Raw genomic sequence first — 22,286 nt, 5'->3', positions numbered from 1 at the left:
ATATTATGTCCACAGCATTCCCACAGTCTACCAGGGCTGATCAAAAAACAAGATAAGATTAGTCTGGCAGGATTTGTTCTTGATAAATCCATGTTGGCTTCTAGTAATCACCGCATTGCTTTCAAGGTGCTTACAGAATGACCACTTTATAATCTGTTCCAGAATTTCCCCATGGATTGATGTCAGGCTGACTGGTCTGTAGTTCCCAGGTGCCTCCTTTTTGCCTTTTTTTTTGAAGATACCGGACAACTTTAGCCTTCCTCCAGTCATCCAACACCTCACCCATCTGCCATGATTTCGCAAAGATAATAGACAGGGGTTCTGAGAATTCTTCACCCAGTTCCTTCAATGCTCTAGGATACAGTTTATCAAGCCCTGCCAATTTGAACTTGTTCAAAGTGATTAGGTATTCCTTGACCATTTGTCTGTCAATCTCAAGCTCCAATACTGCCCCTTCTACTTCATGTTTCCCAGGAGGGTCATAAACCCTCTTTTGGGAGAAGACTGAGCCAAAGTAGGAGTTGAGCACCTCTGCCTTTTCTTTGTCATCTGTTATTTTGCCATCCTCACTGAGTAGCTGTGCCACCATTTCTTTTCTCTGTCTTTTACGATGGATGTACCTGAAGAAAACTTTTTTGTTGCTTTTAGCATCTCTTGCTAACGTCAGCTCATTCTCAGCTTTAGCCTTCCTGACACCATCCCTGCAATTCCGTGATACCTGCCTGTACTCTTCCTTTGTGGCCTGGCCTTCTTTCCACTTCCTGTATGTGTCCTTTTTTGTTTTCAGGTCATCTCTAAGCTTTTGGTGAAGGCACCTTGGCTTTTTCTGCTGTCTCCCTCCTTTTTTCCTTGATGGAATTGTTTGCCACTGCGCCATTAGAATTTCCTCTTTTAGAAACTCCCACCCACCTTGGGCTCCTTTCCTCTGAGTTTATTAAAATCAGCTTTTCTGAATCCAGGGTACAGGTATGGCTACTCTCAGCTTTTGCTTCCTTTAAAATCAAGAACTCTAGTACAGCATGGTCACTTTCCCCCAGAGTTCCCATAACTGCCACTTCATCCACCAAGTCATCTCTTTTGGTTAGAATCAAGTCAAGGGCAGCTGATCCTCTAGTTGCTTCCTCCACTTTCTGTAGGAGAAAGTTATCTCCAACACAAGTCAGGAATTTCTTGGAGGGGCCGTGTTTGGCAGAATTTGTCTCCCAACAGATATTAGGGTAATTGAAGTCCCCCATTACTACTACATCATGTCTCCTCAAAACATTGGGAATCTGCTTTTCAAAGGTTTCTTCCTTGTGTTCTCTTTGATTGGGTGGTCAGTAGTAGACACCAACCACCATGCTCCTTTTATTCCTTGTCCAATTAATTTTAATCCAGATCCTCTTGATGGGGCTGCCAAGCTCATCCTCCAGTATTTCTGTGCAGGGATACGTTTTTTTTTAACATATAGCGTGACTCTGCCTCCCTTTCTATTCCTTTTGTTCTTTTTGAACAAGTTATATCCTTCTGTTGCTGTATTCCAGTCATGGGAGTGATCCTACGAAATTTCAGTTATACCTATCAAGTCATATTTCCTCTCCTGTATTAAGAGTTTAAGTTCGTCCTGTTTGTTTCCCATACTCTGGGCATTAGTATATAGACATCAAAGACCATGTGATTTATGGCCTGGCTCCTTCCTACATTTTTATGAAGACTATTACTAGGCCCCATTAGAGCCGTTCTCTCAGTTCCTCTTACTCTGCAGAAGCCTTTGTTGGTTGTTACTGCCAAGTGTAAGTCTCCTTCCCCCTTACGATTCAGTTAAAGCTTTCCTGATGAATTTCTCCATGCTATGGCCGAACACATTCTTCCCAGGCCTTGTGAAGTGCACCCATCACTTGCCAGCAGCCCATCTTTTAGGAAGCGTAGCCCATGGTCCCAGAATCCAAATCTCTTGCATTGGTACCTTTGTAGCCAGTCATTCACCCAGAGTATTTTGCTTTCCCTTTCTACTCCTCTTCTAAGTACTGGAAGTGGGTGAGGAAACTATCTGGGCCCCAAATTATCAGCTATTATAGACTAGGAGCTCAGAAATGGCTCTGTGCCAGAGCTGTGGTTGAATGCTCAATTCTTCTGCATTCCTGAGCTGCTATTCCTTTGATGTAATATGCTCACACGGCCTGCCAGTGCTCTGTGTTTACATTGACAAGCATGTCCTGCACTGATATACAGGAATGATTTCCTGCTGCCTTCACTACTTCTGGGTCAAAATCAGATCCCACCCACCCCAGGACCAATATGCCATAGCCAATGACCAGTAGCCAAAAACTCATTAACTGGAGCACCCTGGCCTTGATCCTCCCTTGGACCCTGATCCTCCCTGCCCCCAAAGTCCCCTCCTTTGCTTCCTTCCTCCTGATCATCAGCAACTACTGAGGGCACAATGTACGCCAAGCCCTGCCCAAGGTTCATTCACCCACATCCACACACTCTCTTCCTCCCTCTCAAGCTTCTGTTTCTCAGGCTGGCTGCTCTTTGTGCACACAACTTGCGATTCAGACCACATTGGTTGTCCCCACGGAAAGCTGAAAGAGGGTTGATGGGATCCCATAGGGAACATGGGCAGTGTCAGTAGCAGTCACATACTGCTGCACCATAGGCACATAGCTCTGAGCCAACCCACCTCCCAATTAATTTCTGTGTAGAGAAATAGCAAGGAAAGGCCAGTCCTGACCTTTCCAGGGAGTAGGAAAGGAGAGTAGCATCCTCCTTCAGAAATTCCTCATTGGCCTTGTCACGATCAGTGCTCCTCTACCCCTGCCTGACTGTGCATTTCCATGTCTGCCTCGAGGTGGGGATCGAATACACTCAAGTCTCACCTTGAAGAAGGTCATGGTGGCACCATCCTTCACAGCCCCATATTCGATTTTGGTTTGCTTGGCAAGATCATCTGCTGAGTCAATGGGGGACTCCATCCTCTCCACAGTCAAGAAGGCAGCCAGGTTTGCCGTGTAGGAAGATATGATGATAAGAGTGAAAAACCACCAGATCCCCCCAATGATGCGAGTGGATAGTGCTTTGGGCATCAGCTCAGACCCTGGGAGGAATGGAGAGGAGGGGAGGGAAGAGATGGGAACAAATTAGAGAGGAGTGGGGAGGAAATGCAAGGAGGCATTTTGTGCCCCAAGCATTATTCATTGCTAGACTGTAACTCTTGCACAAATCACGCCATTTAAAAAATGTAAATGAGCCAGACGGTGGTGTTCAAAGAAATATTTCTGATTTCCTCCCCCACCCCCGCACGTCTTTTAGCAAGTCAGTCACCCAGTCGCTGCTGCTGGCCTTGGCCACAGCCAGCAATTTATGAGGAATTTTCAAACCAAAGTAATTAAACAAACCCTTTTATGTTATTTAAATAGAAAGCTGTTTGTGAACTTTATGAGTGTTTTCTTCTACCATTTAAAATAATGGAAAAAGAGTATTTCTTTTACATGGAGGGGTTTTCAGAAGGGCTCACTGCAGGGAAATTCTTCAATACACAAGCATTTTTTAAAAAAGTATCCAATAGCATGGAAGAGAAATGATCAAGGCTCTAAACAGCAGCTGGAAGAGGCAAATACCATTTTTTAAAAAAACAAAAACGGTGCAATGGGTCTGTAATGACTTTGAGCAAACAGGGATGAAGGACATTAAGGGCTCCTCTGTTTTTGTACTTCCCACTCCTGGTGCCTATTAAAACCAGAGAAGTGTGTGTGTGTGTGTGTGCGCGTGCGTGCGTGCGTGCATGCACCTTATAACTGAAAAACATTCTGGAAGTTGGGGTTGAAAAGCAGACTGAAGTAGTGCAGAATTAAAGTAGCATTGGGACTCATCCCCACTCTGGCTATGCAGACAGTTCACAGACTGCAAGTACTGAACATAGCAGGCAACACAGAGTGGAAGGCCAGGATATCATAAGAACGTCAGAAGAGCCTACTGGATCAGGCCAGCGGCCCATCTAGTCCAACCTCCTGTTCTCACCGTGGCCAAGCAGATGCCCACATGAAGCCCGCAAGCAGGACCGTAGAGCAAGAGCCCTCTGCCCTCCTGAGGCCACTGGTTGTCAGGAGTCTGCTGCCTCTGGCTATGGTGACAGAGCACAGCCATCATAGCTAACAGCCACTGATAGCCTTGTCCTCTACTCTTCTTTCAAAACCATCCAAGCCATCGCTGCCTCTTGTGGGAAATCAGAGGCACGGGTTCAAACCACTCCCCAGACATGAGGCTTGTGGGATGACTTCAGCAAATCAATCAGCTGCCACTGATTGTTTTGTTCACTCCACAGAAGCATCTCATATAACCGGGGTCGCCAACCTTTTTGGACTAATGGGCACACTTTGAATTCTGAGATAGTGGTGAGGTCACCAGTCACAAAAATGGCTGCCAGGGGGGCATGGCATAATACAAAATTAGACAGAGTACAGGCATTGCTTCTCTCCAAACCTGTCCCCTCAGACAATTTCTTGCTTACCATGGGAAGTCAGCTCTGACCTGCTGGTCCTGGCTGTGAAGGTACATCTGTTAAAGGCACAAGAACCCTGTTTTCCCCAATGCCAATTCTAAGTCAAAGCCTAGACTGCTTTCCTGGATTCATTTACCTGTTAAGCCCTATTAAATGCAAACAGAATTACTTCTGAAGTTGACATGTATATCAATGTACTGTAAGTTAACTATGCAGAAAATTCTTAAGGACTGCCTGGACATCAGCTCCTGAACAGCAGGAGACATGCCTAAGCCACTTTGCAAAGTTTTCACATGTTTCATTTGCCATTTGGGGAGGAAGTATTCTTTAACATCCACCTGCACTTGCGTAGATAGTTATTTGCAGAAAGTAAGTTCTAGGGTGTATCTGATCTCAGACAAACCGACCACAGGACAAGTCCATCCTGGTTGTTAGGGAAAAAGGAAGGACAAACTACAGAAATTTCAATGACAGCAGCTTTTTAGAACCTCAGGGGTTCCTATTGCCTAGTGTCCAAATGCCTTATTTATCAATTCCAGCTTTGACTTCACTCATTGGCTAAAAAACCTGACAGGCCGGGGCAGCCAGGCTGGCTCATTTCACAGAAGTTTGCTTAGAAGGGTACCTGCACATTTTGCTCTCGAACTTTATTTCTAGGAGAGCTAGAGACTTACTTTTTTAAACATGAAAGCTCAGAGACTAGGGCCCCTACCTGAGGGTGCCAATGAAGGCTTCCATTGGTGCCATGGTGCCTGCAGGCACTGAGTTGGTGACCCCCAAGATATATGCTAGGCTAGCCACACAATGCGCACATGTTCTGCTCCATGCCACAACCTTGGTGGGCATGTGTCTGTGTGCAAACAGACAGCCATTGACCAAGTGGCAATTTACACCAATGCACATCTAACCACTTGCTAAGCTGATTGTCTCTATCCTTCTGCCAAGTTCTGATATGTTACCCTCAAGTTGTTAAAATTAGGAGGAAATCCTCCTCCCCCAATTTCACCACAATCACTCACAAGTGGCAAAAATGGGGAGGGGGAGGTTTAAACATCTTATGCATGGGGCGAAAGAGGGGTGAAATGGGGGTCTCACAGCAGCTCTCCTCTCAACAGCTAGAGACCAGCATCTCCCCCTGTGGGCCCATTTTCTCCTTGGAATAATTCTGCACAGCACCATTCTAAAGGGGGTTTCTACATGTCTGTACAGAGACTGCACCCTCCAGCTGTTGAGAGCAGCACTGCAGCAATTGCAGTGAAAAGAGTACAGCCCCCACGGCAAATTCAAGCCAATGGTTGTCCATGGGGGGAGTGACCATAGCCCAGTGACAGAGCACACATTTTATTTATTTATTTAAAAGCATTTCTAAACCAGTTAATATTCACTAATAGGCAAAAAAACTTGCAGTTTAAGAATGTACCTATAGCCCACAGATATTTCTATCAAATTTTAAAAAGCAGGGAAATTGGGCAGCTACAGTGAATGCACCAGGGGAGCAGGAGACCTGACCTCCTCTCTGAGATATTGTACTGCCCTACACATTTGTCAAAATGCAAACACAATTTGGGTTGGTCTTTCACAGTCCGATCCACTTCCTGTGTAGCTTGGAAGAATTTGGTAACATGTGCCTCTGAGCATATGGTGAGTGTTGGCAACACCTGCAATCAGCTCAAACAATAGAAACAAGACATGTGCTGGACTGATCTTGTTTTAGCAGGGAGGAAGCAACTATATTAAAACAGTTGATATCGTTCATATAGTCACTTTAAATATGTTTGATTTACTTCGCAATTTTAGTGAGGTTTCCTATAATAAATCATTTTCTTTTGCCTCTGTTTCTGTGAATATGTGAAGCACAGCAACACTTTGCAACACTAAAAAAAGGTACAAAAACAATTGTGGAATAATAGCACTGACTGTTCTGCAGAATAATTTCCAGTGGACATGAGGAGTGCCTCATTTTGCACAAGATAAAACAGTAGGAGGTGAAATATATTCTAGCAAAATTCTAGGTTGTTTTTAATTGACCATGCCCACCTTTCTTTAAGTGGAGTAGTTTAAGCATAGCAGGCTGAAAACATGCATCTTGGGCAGACCAAGTTTGTTTTTCCAATAGCTAGAGTCATTGCTTCAGTAGCAATATATTGTAATCCGTCTGATTTTACATCGAACTGTGGTTTCAGATTCAACTGTTAAAGGAAAAGGTGTCCCCGCACTTGTAGTGCGAGTTGTTTCTGACTCTAAGGGTGATGTCTTGCGACGTTTACTAGGCAGACTGTATATATGGGGTGGGATTGCCAGTTCCTTCCCCGGCCTTTCTTTACCCCCCAGCATATGCCGGGTACTCATATCACCGACCATGGATGGATGGAAGGCTGAGTGGAGCTCGACCCCTTTTACCGGAGATTTGACTTCCTCCTTCCATTGGAATCAAACTCCGGCCGTGAGCAGAGCTTTCGGCTGCATTACTGCCGCTTACCACTTTGCGCCAACTGTTAATGAACTCAAACTAGAAACAGAGCGTAACCTCCAGGTTGAAACACAAAAGGCTGCTTTCACCATCATATGACATTAATAAAGAAAAAGTCTTTAAAATTAATAAAAAATAAATTTGACAGATTTCTGTTGGCTATAGTTATGTTCTTAAACTGCAAGGTTTTTTGCCTATTAGTGAATTTCTTTGCTTTTTAATCCAGGAGGTAAGAAATGGGATCCTGTGCAAGTTTGCTGAGAATGGATTCATCATTTGCATGCTTATTGAGTTGAGTGGGATTTACTTGCCTGCAATCATGCTTAGGATAGGTAACATTGACCATGGGGAGGGAAGCCTGGAGTGAGCAGGGGAGGAGGAAGAAGGATGAGGGGAGGATAGGAAGAAGGGAGGAGGAAGGAAGAGGAGAGGGGAAGGAGGGGAAAGGCAGATCTGATCACTTGCACGCTTACTGAGTTCAGTTGCATTTACTCCCATGCAATCATGGTGTCAGGATGTATGGTTGGGATTCTGATGTTTCTGAGAATGAGCTAGGGGAGGGGGGCAGTTGGGCTGAGCCGTCTGGAGGGGAGGAGGAGGCTTCACAGATAAGAGGGAAAAAACCTTGAACAAGCAACAGACTCGGTTCCCACGCACTCCCCCCCTAGGAATGTGAAGCTGTTACAGACAGAGGGGGAGGAGGAGGGAGACCAAGTCCCCCGGCTGCAGAGAAGGGTAGAGAGAAATCGCCTGAAGTGTTGGGCCAACCCCCCCACTCCCTACCATCCCTTCCAAATCAGAAGGGGAGGAGGTAGCCGCCCCCCCCATCGCCCCGTACCTGAAGGCAGTTAAAAAGGCGCCAAAGAAAAGAGGAGGGAAGGGGTGTAGATGTGGGCAATTTGAGGCGGAGCGAGAGAATTCGCGCCCGAAATCCCCCTTGATAAGGGACAGGGAATGTTTGATACTCTGTTCTATCAACTCTCTTCCATGTCGCGGGTTTTGGTTCATGTTAAGAGTTCATGAGGCGGAGAAGCCTATGTCTGGAAATTACTCTAATAAAAACTGATTTGCTTTCATCAAGTGATTCTGTTCTTGGGGGAGGGGGAAGGAGGGGATTGGACAGGGAGGGGGAAGGGTGAAGGAAGGGGGAGGGAAGGGGCAAGAGAGAGGGGATAGGAGGAGGAGGGGAGGGCAGGTTTGATCATTTGCATACTTATTGAATTCAGTGGGACTTACTCCTGTGCAATGATGCTTAGGATTGGTGAAACTGACCTTGGGAAGGGATGGGGGGGAGGAGGGCATGAATGGGAGTGGGAGGGAGGGAGGGGGAGGGGAGGCGATTGGGTGGGTGGGCACTGGGCAGAGGGGAATCCCCTTTCCTTTCCAAAAGGAAAACATTGTGAACAATATCGTTCTTTTTCAGGGTTTCCCCCACCTTTTTATTCTACAGCAGGCACATGTAGCCTCCCACCCAAAATTAAACCAAAGCTGTCGCTGGCCACATCCACACCAGGCCTTTATTTCACTTTAGACAGTCATGGCTTCTCTCAAAGAATCCTGGGAAGTGTAGTTTGTGAAAGGTGCTGAGAGTTGCTAGGAGACGCCCTGTTCCCCTTACAGACCTTCAGTCAGAATGGCTGACTGTTAAACCACTCTGGCCACTGGAGCTCTGTCAGTGGAATAGGAGTCTCCTCTCAGCACCCTTCACAAACTACACTTCCCAGGATTCTCTGAGGAAAGCCATGACTGTCTCAAGTGAAATCAAAGCCTGGTGTGGGTGTGGCCCCCTAATTAGGCAAGCCCAGCAGCTGTGAGTCTGGCTTTTAGAACACTGACAATTTGTTTATTTATTTATTATTTGATTTATATCCCGCCCTTCCTCCCAGCAGAAGCCCTGGTTGTTACTGAGCATGCCATACATTATCATTGAGTTCAATGCTAAATTTCCTAAATTAATTAAAAATTAGCCAGGCATTTTTTAAAAAAACGTTGAAACTGCAGAAGATGAAGGTCAGAGTATGGGGCAAGGTCAGTAACAGGATTACAGGTACTCTGTGAACATGGCTGATTTTTAATGAATTTCAACACATTATGAGAACTCAGAGAAAAAAGTCTCTCTGACAGTTTTGTATATCATCATGAAAATTTAGAGGGTTGTTAAGTAGCATTTCTGCGTTCAGGACTGTAAGTTTTGTAAGGTTTTGTTTTGAAATGAGCTTATGCAAAGCATCAGAATGGCATGGGGGGTATTTTCAATTTAACTTTGCCAAATGCGAAAAATCCATGCTGACTATAGTATACAGCCACTCTCATGGCTGTATTTAAAAATCTCTCAGCCAGATGTGCGGAACCTCTGACCCACGGGCCTAATTATGCCTGTCGCAGTTCCCAATCTGGCTCCTGAAGCCGTTTCTCCCAAATCATGCCCACCTGCCCCACATCTGATGTTATATGGGGCATTAGGTGTCGGGGCAGGTAGAAACGCTGCTGCAGGTGCACCATCAGGAGCCCTAAAGTGCCCTCCTGATTGTGCATTGCCAAGGGAGGCTTCCTGTCACGGATGCTCATTGGCGGCGAGGGCAAGCCTGCTGGCATCGGCTCGGCTACTGAGCTCCGCATGGGAAACACTGCAGTGGGGCTGACCCCTGCCCAAAGTGGGGCATGGGAACTCCAGCCGATGGGTGGTGACTCTGAGCTTGCTGTAGGAAAGTCTGCTGAGCAGCTGATCCCTGCAGAAGGCCATCTTGGACAGGGGGCCACTTCAAGCGCCACTTGGCTTGGATCTTGTTTGCTAGTGCGGTGTGCCATGCTACAAAGGAAAAATTGGTCGCTGGAGGTCACAATGCTGTCAGGTGGTTGACAGGGTCAAAGTGGCCTGCCGGGATCCAGCTGACCAGCAGGATCCAGTTCCCCATCACTGCTCTATAAATACAAAAACAGTAAAATGGTATCCTACAGATAAAAACAGGAATTCAGTAATAAGAGGGCCCAGTCTTATGGGTCAGGGAATTCTAGAGCAAAAAATAAGACACATCTTGACATGGTTTGTCTGCTGACGGTCCAAGCTCAGTCCCTGGCAGCATCTCCAGTTAGAAAAGGATCAAAATGGCTGGTGATGAGAAAGACCTTGTTTTGCCTGATGCTCTGGAGAGCCATGACCAGTCAGTGCTGGGATAGGTGGGCCAATGGTATGACCTGCTGCAAGGCAACTCCCTGTATCCCGATGAGAAGATTCAGCTCTGCTGTAGCTATTGCAACCTCCTGCTTCCACACTGAATCCTGGCCAGGCCTGTAGCCAGTCATGATGTGTGGGGGAGGAGGCCTGCAGTGTGATATAATGGGTAGAGTGTCAGACTAGGACCCGGGGCACCATGGCTCAAATCCCCACCCAGCTACGAAGCTCACTGGGTGACTTGGGGCCAGTCAGTCTATTAGCCTAACATGCCTCACTAGGTTGTTGTGAGGAAAAAACGAGGAAGAATGATGTACACCCCCTTGAGTTTCTTGGAGGAAAGTTGGGATGATGATGATGATGATAGCAGTGTGGCCAGAACATAAACATAGGCTGCCTGCTATGTTTCGTATGATTTAAGTATCAATAAAGTAAAATTTAATGTTATACACATTTAGAATTAGTGTCTTGTGCTTATCCTTTTTCCTGAGTAGTGGCCTTACGAGTAAAAGACAGAGAGAGAAAGCAAACTTGGGGAGGGAGATGGAATATCCCTGAGCGGGGCCAGCCCCGAGGCTAGAGTCCAGGCACTGAGGCTGCACCATGGGCTGCATTCATGGAAGCCCAGTGACTCTATTCCTTTTTGTGAACTGGAGCAGAACCCAGTGGAGATTAGGCTTGTTTCACATGTTTACAGCAAATTGTGCATGACCCCTGGATTTTGCCTTCGGAGGGACAACGCAAGAGCCATTTCGCTTCCAGGCAAGCCCACAATGCTGCTCTGCCTTTGGGAATTCTGACCTACAAACCACTTCTGCATTCCGCTGGCTGAGCTGAGGCCACATGGAAGCTCATTCGGCTTACAGCTGCCACTGTCCACTGGACCCTTTCTGGCTCCTGACCGGTACAGACAACAAAGGCAGATCCTGTGGCCAGCCGAGCCAAGCTGGAGGGGTACAGCTCAAGAACGGGAAGAGGCGCAAGGGAAGTGGGGGATTTTGGCTCCTGGTACCCCCAGGGCTACATCAAGCTGCCAGGGGAGCAAGAAGAGAGAGATCGCTCGGCCACCACACCCGAGACCCTCAGCAGAGGAGAGACAAAAGCTGGTCTTGACAAGCACTCCTGTAATTGTCGAGAGACAAATGCCACCGTTTCCAAACCAATGTCTTTGTTCGTCATTGTGTGATGACAAAAAATCTCCAGCCCTGCTCAGCTGCCTTGCAACAAGAAGGGAGAGGAGGCACAACATCATTTTTCTTGCTCCAGAGACTCTTTTTTTTTACAAGCACAATTACGTTTATCTTGCACTACGTTGTCAAGGATGACAACACACAACACGCACACACCAAGCAACAGTGCCAAGCAGGAGAGGTGTTTGTTCAAGGGGGGGACGAGTGAGGGGACATACCTTGCTGCATAAGTGCTCCCATGCCAAACCAGAAGCTGTTGAGGAGAGTGAAGTTATTCTCGACGATATCCGACCCCGGGTTGCAAGGGTGGGCATCATACCATTCGTAAGGGCTGAACCTGAAAGGGGAGAAGACGGAAGGACCCCCATCAGGGAAGAATCCTCATAGGGAGGGCAGAAGAAAGTGCAAAGGATGAAGGCTTCAGAGCTGGCCAGGGGCTCAGACTTTCCCATTTCTGGGGGGGCGGGAGTGGGGAGGGCTGGGACAAGCCTAGGAAAAAGTGGGTGCGGACTAGTGGTGATCTCAGTGGTCTACCTCTGTGTCCTGTCTTTGAAATGCACTTTTAGGAGGGTTACTTTAAACTCTGCAAATGTACATGCATGTACGTAGGACAAACTGGACAGTCTCCATGCAAGAGGATAAATGGACACAAATTTGACATTAAGAAAGGTAACACAGAATAGCCTGTAGGGCAGCCTTTCCTAACCAGTGTGCCTCCAGATGTTGCTGGACTACAATTCCCATCTTTCCTGACAATTGGCAATGCTGGCTGAGGCTGATGGGAGTTGTGGTCCAACAACATCCGGAGGCACACTGGTTGGGAAAGGATGCTGTAGGGGGACATTTCAGTCTTCCTGGCTATTCAGTTGCAAGAGTCTTGTTTCTCCTTCATTCAGAAGGGTGACTAAGCAATATGAAATCGACTAAATTATAGCATCACAGCATGGCTGTAGTCTCTGAGCCAGAGCAGAGTGCAAAACAGCTGCTGTGCACTAAGTTTCTGAGCAATGTCCAGAGTTCAAAGTAGTCACAATCTTCTAATTTTCACTTCATACTCTGTCCTTGACCAAATCCTTACACACGTTAATGGGGCACTTGACAGGCCTGGCTGGACTCATTAGCTTATGAAAGGAACTGGTTTGACTAGCTCAGCAGGCTTCTCTACTAACTTCATCTATATGTTCAAAATCAGAGGCTGGAAAGGGGACCCAAAGATATTATCCAGACCAACCCCGCAATTCTATAACAATAAACCTCACGGCCATTCAGTTACAGTTCTTAAAGTCATTCATCTGAGGAACACAAGAGTTTAATTTCAAAACAATCTCAAGATGGTACATGACTCCACTTAGACTGTAAAGAATAACAAACAAGATTGCTCATGATTGACTTTTGTAAAATCTGTTATTTTAGAAACTCAGTAAAATTTATACATATAAGTATGCCTCTCTCTCTCTGTGTTCATATATATATGATGTAGGCTCTAACCTACAAAAGCTTATGCCATAATAAAAACAGTCATTAAAGTCCCATACACTCCTCGGTGTTGTTTTTCATGGTGACTGAGAGACTCCTCCCCAACTGTGACAAAATGGTTATTCTCCCTGTAAATTATGCTGAAGATTTTATTTATATTTAATATTATGGAGGCTCTTGACTGACCTAGTTCAGTCTTCTTCACAGCTTTGCAGTCTGCTGGGCCCAACTGAGGCCTTCCAGTCTGCTGCTCCAAAGAAAGTGGGTGGAGCCAGGATTAAGGACTAAGGCTGCAATCCAGTATATGTCTACTCAGAAGTAAGCGCCACTGGGTTCAGTGGGACTCTCATGCAATGATAGCAGCAAAGAGAAGTACGGGAGATGGAAGAATAACAGCAGGAGGAAGCAGAAGAGGAGAGCGTTGACGAAAGGAACAATGAAGTGGAGGAAACTCTGTGGAAAGAGTGACAGGAGAAGAAGAGCGAGAAGAAACGCTTCAGCAGTGGAACTACGGAACCACTTCCAGGCACTTGCGGATGAGCCTAGAGGACAGCCTGAAGGTGAAGAATTAGAGGAGACCTCGGGGGACAGCGAGCGAGAGGCTGAAGCTCAGTCAAGCAGAGGCAATGAAAGCATGCACCATGGCAAGAAGAGATGAGCAGTAGGAGTGGGAGACTCCCTACTGCATGGGATTGAAACCCAAGAATGCCAAGAAGACCCAGGACTCGCCAGGTATGCTGCCTCCCTGGGGGGCGGATTAGAGATGTGATGGAAGGGCTGCCATCGCTCATAAAGCCCACTGACAGGTATCCCTTTCTTCTCATCCATGTGGGAACGAATGGTACTGACAAGCAGAGCTACGAAGAAATCCCATCAGACTTTGAAGCTCTGGGAAGGAAACTCAAGGACTTTGGGGCCCTGATAGTTTTCTCGTCCACCCTTCTGGTACTTAGAAGAGGAGTGGAAATGGGAAGAAAAACACTCCAGGTGAATTACTGGCTACAAAGGCCACACTAGAGTGGCAGAGGCAGGAGAGCTAGAAGACACTCTGCACCGGTGGGTCTATGGGACCACTTTCTGGTACTTGAGGATGAAACTGGAGGACAGCCTGCAGAAGAAGAATTACAGGAGACCCCATGCAACAGCGAGAGAGAGGCTGAAGCTGAGTCAAGCAGAGGCAATGAAACCATGCCATGCAACAACAAGAAGAGAAGTAATGGAAGACTCCCTACAGCATGGGATTGAAACCCAAGTATGTCAGGATGACCCATGGACTTGCCAGGTACACTGTCTCCCGGGAGGATGGATTAGAAATGTGACAAAAGGGTTGCCATCACTCATAAGGCCTACTGACTCATATCCCTTTCTTCTCATCCATGTGGAAACAAATCATACTGTCAAGCGGAGCTACGAAGAAATCACATCAGACTTTGAAGCTCTGGGAAGGAAACTCAAGGACTTGGGGGCCCAGATAGTTTTCTCATCTATCCTTCTGGTACTTTGAAGAGGAGTGGAAAGGGAAAGAAAAATACTCCAGGTGAAAGACTGGCTACGAAGATGGTGCCGATGTGAGAGATTCCTGGAAGATGGGCTGCTGGCAAGTGAAAGGTTGCACCTCACAAGGACTGGGAAGAATTTTGGCCACAGCATGGAGAAATTCATCATTAGAGCTTTAACTGAATCCTAAGGGGAAGGGAGATGTAAACTTGATGGTAATGACTAACAAAGGCTTGGGCACAGTAACAGGAACTGAAAGAATGTCTCTAATGTGGTCCAATAATAGAGTTCATAAAAATGTAGAAGGCAGACTGTAAATCACATAGTCTTTCATGTCACATGAGAAACAAACAGGACAAACAATTGACGGATATATCTTATTCAAAAAGAACAGAAGAAAGGGAGGCGGAGTCATGCTTTATGTTAAAAATATTATTCCGTGCACAGAAACACAGAAGGATGAGATTGGTAGCTCCAACGAGAGTATCTCGATTAAAATAAATGGGGCAAGGAATAAAGGGAACATGGTGGTTGGAGTCTACTACCAACTACCCAATGAAGGAGAAGGCAAAACATTTGAAAAGCATATTGCCAACAAATCCTGCCAGACTAATCTTACACGATTTTTCAATCTGGTAACTTCCCTGAGAGACTGTGGGAATGCTGTGGACATAATATATCTTGACTTCAGCAAAGCTTTTGACAAAGTGCCCCACAATATTTTGATTGGCAAGCTAGCTAAATGTGGGCTGGATGGAACATTTCTCAGTGGATCCACAGTTTGCTACACAATTGATCCTTGCCCTTCTTGGCTAATAAAAGCTAGAAGGGATGGAACAGCTGGCTGGGCCAGGGAAGTGATTAATGCCTCTCTGCGAGAGGGGGTGGTCCCTGGCCGCCTGAAAGAGGCGGTAGTGAGACCACTCCTGAAGAGACCCTCCCTGGACCCAGAAAATCTTAATAACTATAGGCCGGTAGCAAATGTTCCATTCCTGGGCAAGGTCCTGGAACGAGTGGTTGCAGGCCAGCTCCAGACACTATTGGATGAGACCGATTATCTGGATCCATTTCAGTCGGGTTTCAGGCCTGGTTTTGGCACGGAAACAGCCTTGGTCGCCCTGTATGATGACCTTTGTCGGGAGAGAGACAGGGGAAGTGTGACTCTGTTGATTCTCCTTGATCTCTCAGTGGCTTTCGATACTATCGACCAAGGTATCCTTCTGGGGAGACTGGCTGAGTTGGGAGTGGGAGGTACTGCATTGTGGTGGTTCCACTCCTACTTGGCAGGTCGCCTCCAGAAGGTGGTGCTTGGGGAACATTGCTCGGCACCCTGGACTCTCCAGTATGGGGTTCCACAGGGGTCAGTTCTGTCCCCCATGCTGTTCAACATCTACATGAAACCATTGGGTGCAGTCATCCGGAGCTTTGGAGTGCGTTGCCATCAGTATGCTGATGACACACAGCTCTATTTCTCCTTTTCATCCTCTTCAGGTGAGGCTGTCAATGTGCTGAAACGGTGCCTGGCTGCGACAATGGACTGGATGAGGGCTAATAAACTCAGACAAGACTGAGATGCTGCTAGTGGGTGGTTCTTCTGACCGGATGGTGGATGTCCAACCTGTCCTGGATGGGGTTGCACTCCCCCTGAAGGAGCAGGTTTGTAGCTTGGGGGTTCTCCTAGAACCATCTCTGTCACTTGAGGCTCAGGTAGCCTCTGTGGCACGGAATGCCTTCTACCAGCTTCGGTTGGTGGCCCAACTACATCCCTATCTGGACAGGGATAACCTGGCTTCAGTTGTCCATGCTCTGGTAACCTCCAAATTAGATTACTGCAATGCACTCTACGTGGCTCTGCCTTTGAAGACGGTTTGGAAACTGCAGCATGTTCAAAATGCAGCAGCCAGATTGGTAACAGGGACCAGATGGTCTGAACATATAAAACCAATTCTGGCCCGCTTGCATTGGCTGCCTGTATGTTTCCAAGCTCAATTCAAGGTGCTGGTTTTGACCTATAAAGCCTTACACGGCTTGGGACCACAATACCTGATGGAACGCCTCTCCTGATACGAACCCACCCGTACACTACGTTCAAGATCAGAGGCCCTCCACCGGGTGCCTACTCCAAGGGAAGCTCAGAGGGTGGCAACAAGGGAGAGGGCCTTCTCAGTGGTGGCCCCCAAATTATGGAATGATTGTTCTGACGAGGTGCACCTGGCGCCAACACTGTTATCTTTTCGGCACCAGGTCAAGACTTTCCTCTTCTGCCAGGCATTTTAGCATGTGTTTTTAAATTGTTTTTATATTGTTTTGAATTTTAAAATTGTGTTTTAAATTGTTTTTAAAATATGTTTTTAAACTGTGTATTTGTTTGAATGTTTTTGATTGCTGTAAACCGCCCTGAGAGCTTCGGCTATGGGGCGGTATACAAGTGCAATTAATAAACAAATAAATAAATAAATAAATAAATCGAACTCAAAGAGTGTTTCTGGTTCCTTCTCAACCTGGGGGGAGGTAACATGTAGGATACCACAGGGCTCGGTCCTGCGCCCAGTGCTCTTCAACATTTTTATGAATGACTTGGATGAAGGAGGTGCAGGGAATGCTAATTTGAAGATGACACAAAATTGGGAGGGATAGCTAATACCCTGGAGGACAGAAACAAAATTCAATATGATCTTGATAGGTTGTAGCATTGGACTGAAAACAACAGTTTGAAATTTGACAGGAATAAGTGTAAAGATCTACAGAAAAGAAATCAAATGCACAGTTATATGATGAGGGATACTTGGCTCAGCAATACTACATTTGAGAAAAATCTTGGGATTGTTGAACACAAGCTGAATATGAGCCAACAGGGCAATATGGCTGCAAAAAGGGCATATGCTATTTTAGGCTGTATTGACATATAGTTTCCAAATCATGTGAAGTATTGGTTCCCTTCTATTTGGCACTGGTTAGGCCTCATCTTGGGTACCACGTTCAGTAATGGACACCACATTTTAAGAAGGATGAATCTGGAACAGATTCAGAAGAGGGCAACAAGGATGATCAGAGGACTAGAAACAGAGTCCTATGAGGAGAGACTGAAAGAACTGGGCATGTTTAGCCTGGAGAAGACTGAGAGGAGATATGGTAGCACTCTTCATGAAAGGTTGTCATACAGAGGAGGGCCGCGATCTCTTCTCGATTGTCCCAGAGTGCAGGTCACGTAATAATGGGCTCAAGTTGCAGGAAGCCAGATTTCGGCCAAACATCAGGAGAAAGTTCCTAACTGTTATAGTGACATAACATGGAACCAATGACTTTGGGAGGTGGTGATGTCTCCAACCATGAAGGCATTGAACAGGCAGTTGAACAGCCAGCTGTGCTTTATGTTGGATTTCTGCACTGAGCAGGGGGTTGGACTCAATGGTCTTATAGGCCCCTTCCAACTCTACTGTTCTGTGATTCTATGATCTGGAGGTCACAAATTTGTCTCAGCTGTGGGGGAGTGGAAGCTGGGTGGGGTCAGGAAGCTGTGTGTACCTCTGTGTGTGTGTGTGTGTGCGTGCGTGTGTGTTTCAACAGCATGTGTCCACACTCATTGTCCTCTCTAGGTTAGCTGAGGTCTGCCATGGAGGAATGACGTTTGTGATTATCCATTACTATACATGGCACTTGAATAAGCAAGCGAGGGCAGATCCCTGGCCAGAAAAGGTTGCCTATACCTTTAAACTTCAGAAATCTTTTTTTTATCATCATCATAATTTCGTATTCTTAATTAATTTTATGGCAGTAGTGTTCATGGTACTTTACAGAGATTAGGTCCCTGTCCTGGCATGTTTGCAGTCTAACATTTGACCCGGGGATGCAGTGGGGCACCCTTCTCCCCTCTGGTGCCATCCAGACATCAGGTTGGGGGAGGCTGCATTAAAGAGAAGGGAGTGGAGCAGAGTCAGCGTAAAAGAGCCCCCCCGCTTGTCATTTTTGTTTCAAACAGGAGTGCACAGCCTGTGCCAGGTGTTTTGTCCATTGCTACCTGACAACCTTCACTCATTTTATTTATTGATTTATTTAGATTCATACCTTGCCCTTCAATCAAATTATCAAGGCATCTTACAGTAAAATGTATAAAAAAGCTATTCAATGAAAATTACATGAAAATACCATTTAATTTTTATTTTATAGTATTACAGTGCTAAACAAGGTAGAATGAAACAGATCATCAAATGTTACAAAGCCTGGGGACAGGCCTTTGTCTCATGCCAGTGAAGGAAAGGCAGCAGAGCAAGCCCCTCTGGGGAGACCATTCTGAAGCCAGGGCACCACCCAGCAAAAGTCCTCTTCTCTGGTATGCCTCCATGCTGCGCTCCCCTGGCTTGACGCAAAGCACAGAGAGTGGATCCAGGCTCCCCCCTGGCTCCTTGTCCAGGTGCCCCCCCAGTTCTCTTCCACTGCCCGCTAGCTCTTCCAGGTCAGGTGAAAGCTTGCACCAACGGGGGGGGGGGCGGGGAGGACAGAAAGAAAGTCAACCTATTCTTCCCTCACTGATTCCTCTTTAGTAACTTCTTCTTGTTTTTTCCTCAGGCTTTACTTCCTTCCTTCCTCTTGCTAGTGAGTGTGAGTGATGACTCTATAATGGCCACATGTATGCCTGTGCTCAAATGGCTTTATTTCCCAGAAGCAATAAACCTCACTTTCTTTTTTTCTTTCAACCACCAGGTTTACCAGACTGTTTATGTCTGCACCCCACTGCTATATCAATAACTTCTTCCCCAGAATCAAAGAAATGACCCCACCCAGCTTTGCAGGCTGAAAGGGGGGGGGTCAGTTCAGCTGCAATAGATACAACAAGACACCAAGATTTATTTGTTTGTTGTCTTTTCAGGTGCCTCATGTAATAAGCTTCCAGGTGACATACGTTAGAAAAATAGATTTACATGCAAACCATACAGCTGGTTGCTTGCAGCCACAGCTAAGCAAAGTGTAAAGGTAAAGGTGTCCCTGCACTTGTAGTGCGAGTCGTTTCCGACTCTTAGGGTGACGTCTTGCGACGTTTACTAGGCAGGCTGTATATATGGGGTGGGATTGCCAGTTCCTTCCCCGGCCTTTCTTTATCCCCCAGCATATGCCAGGTACTCATTTCACCAACCACGGATGGATGGACGGCTGAGTGGACCTTGACCCCTTTTACCGGAGATTTGACTTCCTCCTTCTGTTGGAATCGAACTCCGGCCGTGAGCAGAGCTTCACCTGGGTTACTGCCGCCTACCACTCTGCACAACGGAGGGTCTTCAAGCAAAGTGTAGGGAATCTCTATTTAGAGCGGGTATGGGGAACCTTTGGCGCTCCAGATGTTGCTGAACTACCAGGATGGGTTACAACAGTCTAAAGTTCAGTATAAAAGCCAAAAAACCCAACAAATTATATTCACAGGAACAGGATGGGTCCTGAAAACACATATTTGGGGAGGGTTAGGTTTTTATTATTCTCGTTGAGATTTTACTGTTTTAATGTATTTGTATGCTTTTTCTGTACGTTGCTCAGAGTGACTGGACAACCAGCCAGATGGGCGACTAACAAATATATCACGGGATTGAAAGGTGCATCGGAAGAGATGCTGTCCTGCTGAGCATCTAATGCAGACAGAGCATACAAGAGGATTCTCTCATCCTCCACATGTGGGCCACAGAGATGAGACTGGTTCCCCTTTAAGCTTGGGGACAACTAGGCCAGGGTGGAGGAGGTGATGGGCGTTTGGGCCTTTCCCAGGAAACCTTGCTTGGGCATTGCCACACCAAGTTCTTGTTTCTGCAACCTCTTCTGCCTCCTCCTCCAAAGCTCCACTCAAAGCCAGATAGCCGAGTGTGGCCTCTGGGTTTGAGGAAGAGCTGAGAGTGGACGGCTTGTGCTGGGGAGAGATGCTAATTCCTTCAGAGCTGCTTGTTCACATTTTCCAAGGTCCTGCATTTAGCAAGATGATTAAATTAAATGCTGCCTAATTGGCATAATTGCTTCGGAACCAAACAAATTAATTATCATCATAGCTTTTCCCTCTGGAATTCCCCCACAGCTTTGCAACAGCCTTGTCTCCTCCAAACCCTAGGCTGCAATTGAAACTAAGAGTGCTGGGGTGGGGGGGAAAGAAGTAGCTTTGACATGTTTTATTAATTTGTCTCATTCATTTCCTGGCATGTAAGCAGATACAAAGTTGTTTAATGCCAGAGGGAGGCTTTGGCTTTTCCAAGCAACAAGCAGCATATGCATTTGGAGAAACAGATACACATGACCCGCTCTGAATGCCGCCCGCTGTTCAAATGCAAAACTTCACGTATGTGTGTGGCAGGGTGATTCAGACACCCCTGGGGCCAAGGCACAGCAGCCTGCAATTAAACATTGTCATTCACATCACTGTCTTGACTACACTACAAAGCATCACCGGGCAAAATTGGCCAACTCGATGACATTGCTCTACTTCTCTAACCTTGGCGACATTTGGTGTGTTCAAGCTACAGCTGCATCAATAAGCTTCAAAGACTTATTAAAGGCTCTGATGGATCAAAACATGGCCATTTCTGGTCTTCAAGCAGCCACAGGGCTGGCTTCAAACAGCAACGATCTATGAAGGAACTAATGGAAGCCTTTATATGGTAGGCAGGGAGGGGGAGGGAGGTTTATTTCGAGAGAGACTCATGCCTTTGAATTAAGGTGTGCCAATTTTGGCAACATTTCTCCCTGCAGGCAAGAATTCTGGAGCCTGGCACAGGTCAACAGTGGAAATGCTTCCTATTATCCCTTGGGGTGAGAAATCCAGTTTCCCCTTGTCCATGTCCTGGTACCTGTTCTCTCCCCTTTGTGCAGTCTTAATTATGTGGCAGATGAGGGGCTGCTCAAAGAGGGAACAGGCAGCAGATAACAGTCATGCAGGTTTTGAGGGGGAAAAGAATGTTGTAGTCACAGGAATTTTAACTGGAACTAAGCCGGGGGTGGAGCAATTCCCCTTGCTCCGAAAGTGAGAGATCTTGGAGTTAATTTGCCCGTAAATCTGCAGACAAAATGATCGAAAAGCTAATATGTTAACAAAGTGGATGGAAAGATGGAGAGGGAAGCGAAATGGAAGAATGAAAAAGACAAAGTAATTCTCTCCCACTGTGGCATGGCACCATGCAAAAATGGAATTAATTTGTTCTCGGGAATAATTTCCACTGTTGCCCCAAGGCCAGGCAGGAAGTGTGCATCTGAAGTGCGGTTTGAATCCTTTTCTCTCAGATTATTCTGTCCACAGAAAACTTACTCTCTTCACCTGCTGTTCCTGTGATTCGCTTGGGGCTCATCTACTCCTCAAACATTGGGCTCTTGGGAGAAGACTCCACTCCAAACTGACTGATGCTGCTGCCCCTAAATCTCCCCCTTACACCCATCTTTTAAAGCTGACTCTCTGCCCATCCAGATGTGTCAGACCACACAAAAGCCAGCCTGCTCCCTGCAGAGCTGATTTTGACAAGTGCGTTACATGAAATTAGAGTATTAGGCACTAAGCTCAGGTAATCACCTCCAAATGCTCTCATGGCTCCAGGGAGCCGGCAAAGCATTGTAACAGCCAGAACGCAGGGCTAATGGAGGTAATGATGCCGCCACGGCTGGCTGGCCGGCCGGCCGGGGTCCCATCCTGCCCCTCCGTTCCTCTCAGCTCACAGGCTGGACAGGCCTGGCACACCAGCACCCTGCCCCCCCCCTCCCAATGAGATCCTATTAACCCAACATTGGGAAGAAAGAGAGCAATCTGCCCCATTACCATCAGCAAGAGACAGATGATTGCATTTGGCTGCTGAATAGGCTTCTCCCCTCTAAAGGTAGCTCTACTTCACCTCCCCCCAAACCACTCAGGCACAGCGCATGCAACTGGGATTCTGCCATTATGACAAGCACCTGCCATTAGCAACTGGGATAGCGCCCTCCTCCCCTTAATCTCGGCAGGTGCAGAGTTATTGCCACCCCTACTGTTAGGGAGTGGGGCAGGAG

General features: G+C 46.7%; 1 protein-coding gene across 4 annotated transcripts in view; it reads right to left on the bottom strand.

The window, feature by feature from the left end:
- The window catches only part of GRIK3 (glutamate ionotropic receptor kainate type subunit 3), a 339,684-nt gene that overhangs the window by 36,171 nt on the left and 281,227 nt on the right, over window positions 1–22,286 (bottom strand). For all 4 annotated transcript variants that reach the window (XM_061597982.1, XM_061597980.1, XM_061597981.1 and 1 more), the window contains exons 12-13: window positions 11,531–11,649; window positions 2,859–3,076 (exon numbers count right to left, since the gene is read on the bottom strand). In XM_061597982.1, the coding sequence (XP_061453966.1) occupies window positions 2,859–3,076; window positions 11,531–11,649 (337 nt within the window). The remainder of the gene's footprint in view (window positions 1–2,858; window positions 3,077–11,530; window positions 11,650–22,286) is intronic.

This window comes from Rhineura floridana, chromosome 15 (assembly GCF_030035675.1).
Source record: "Rhineura floridana isolate rRhiFlo1 chromosome 15, rRhiFlo1.hap2, whole genome shotgun sequence".
Lineage (NCBI taxonomy): Eukaryota > Metazoa > Chordata > Lepidosauria > Squamata > Rhineuridae > Rhineura > Rhineura floridana.
This window is presented reverse-complemented; position numbering and strand designations above follow the sequence as displayed.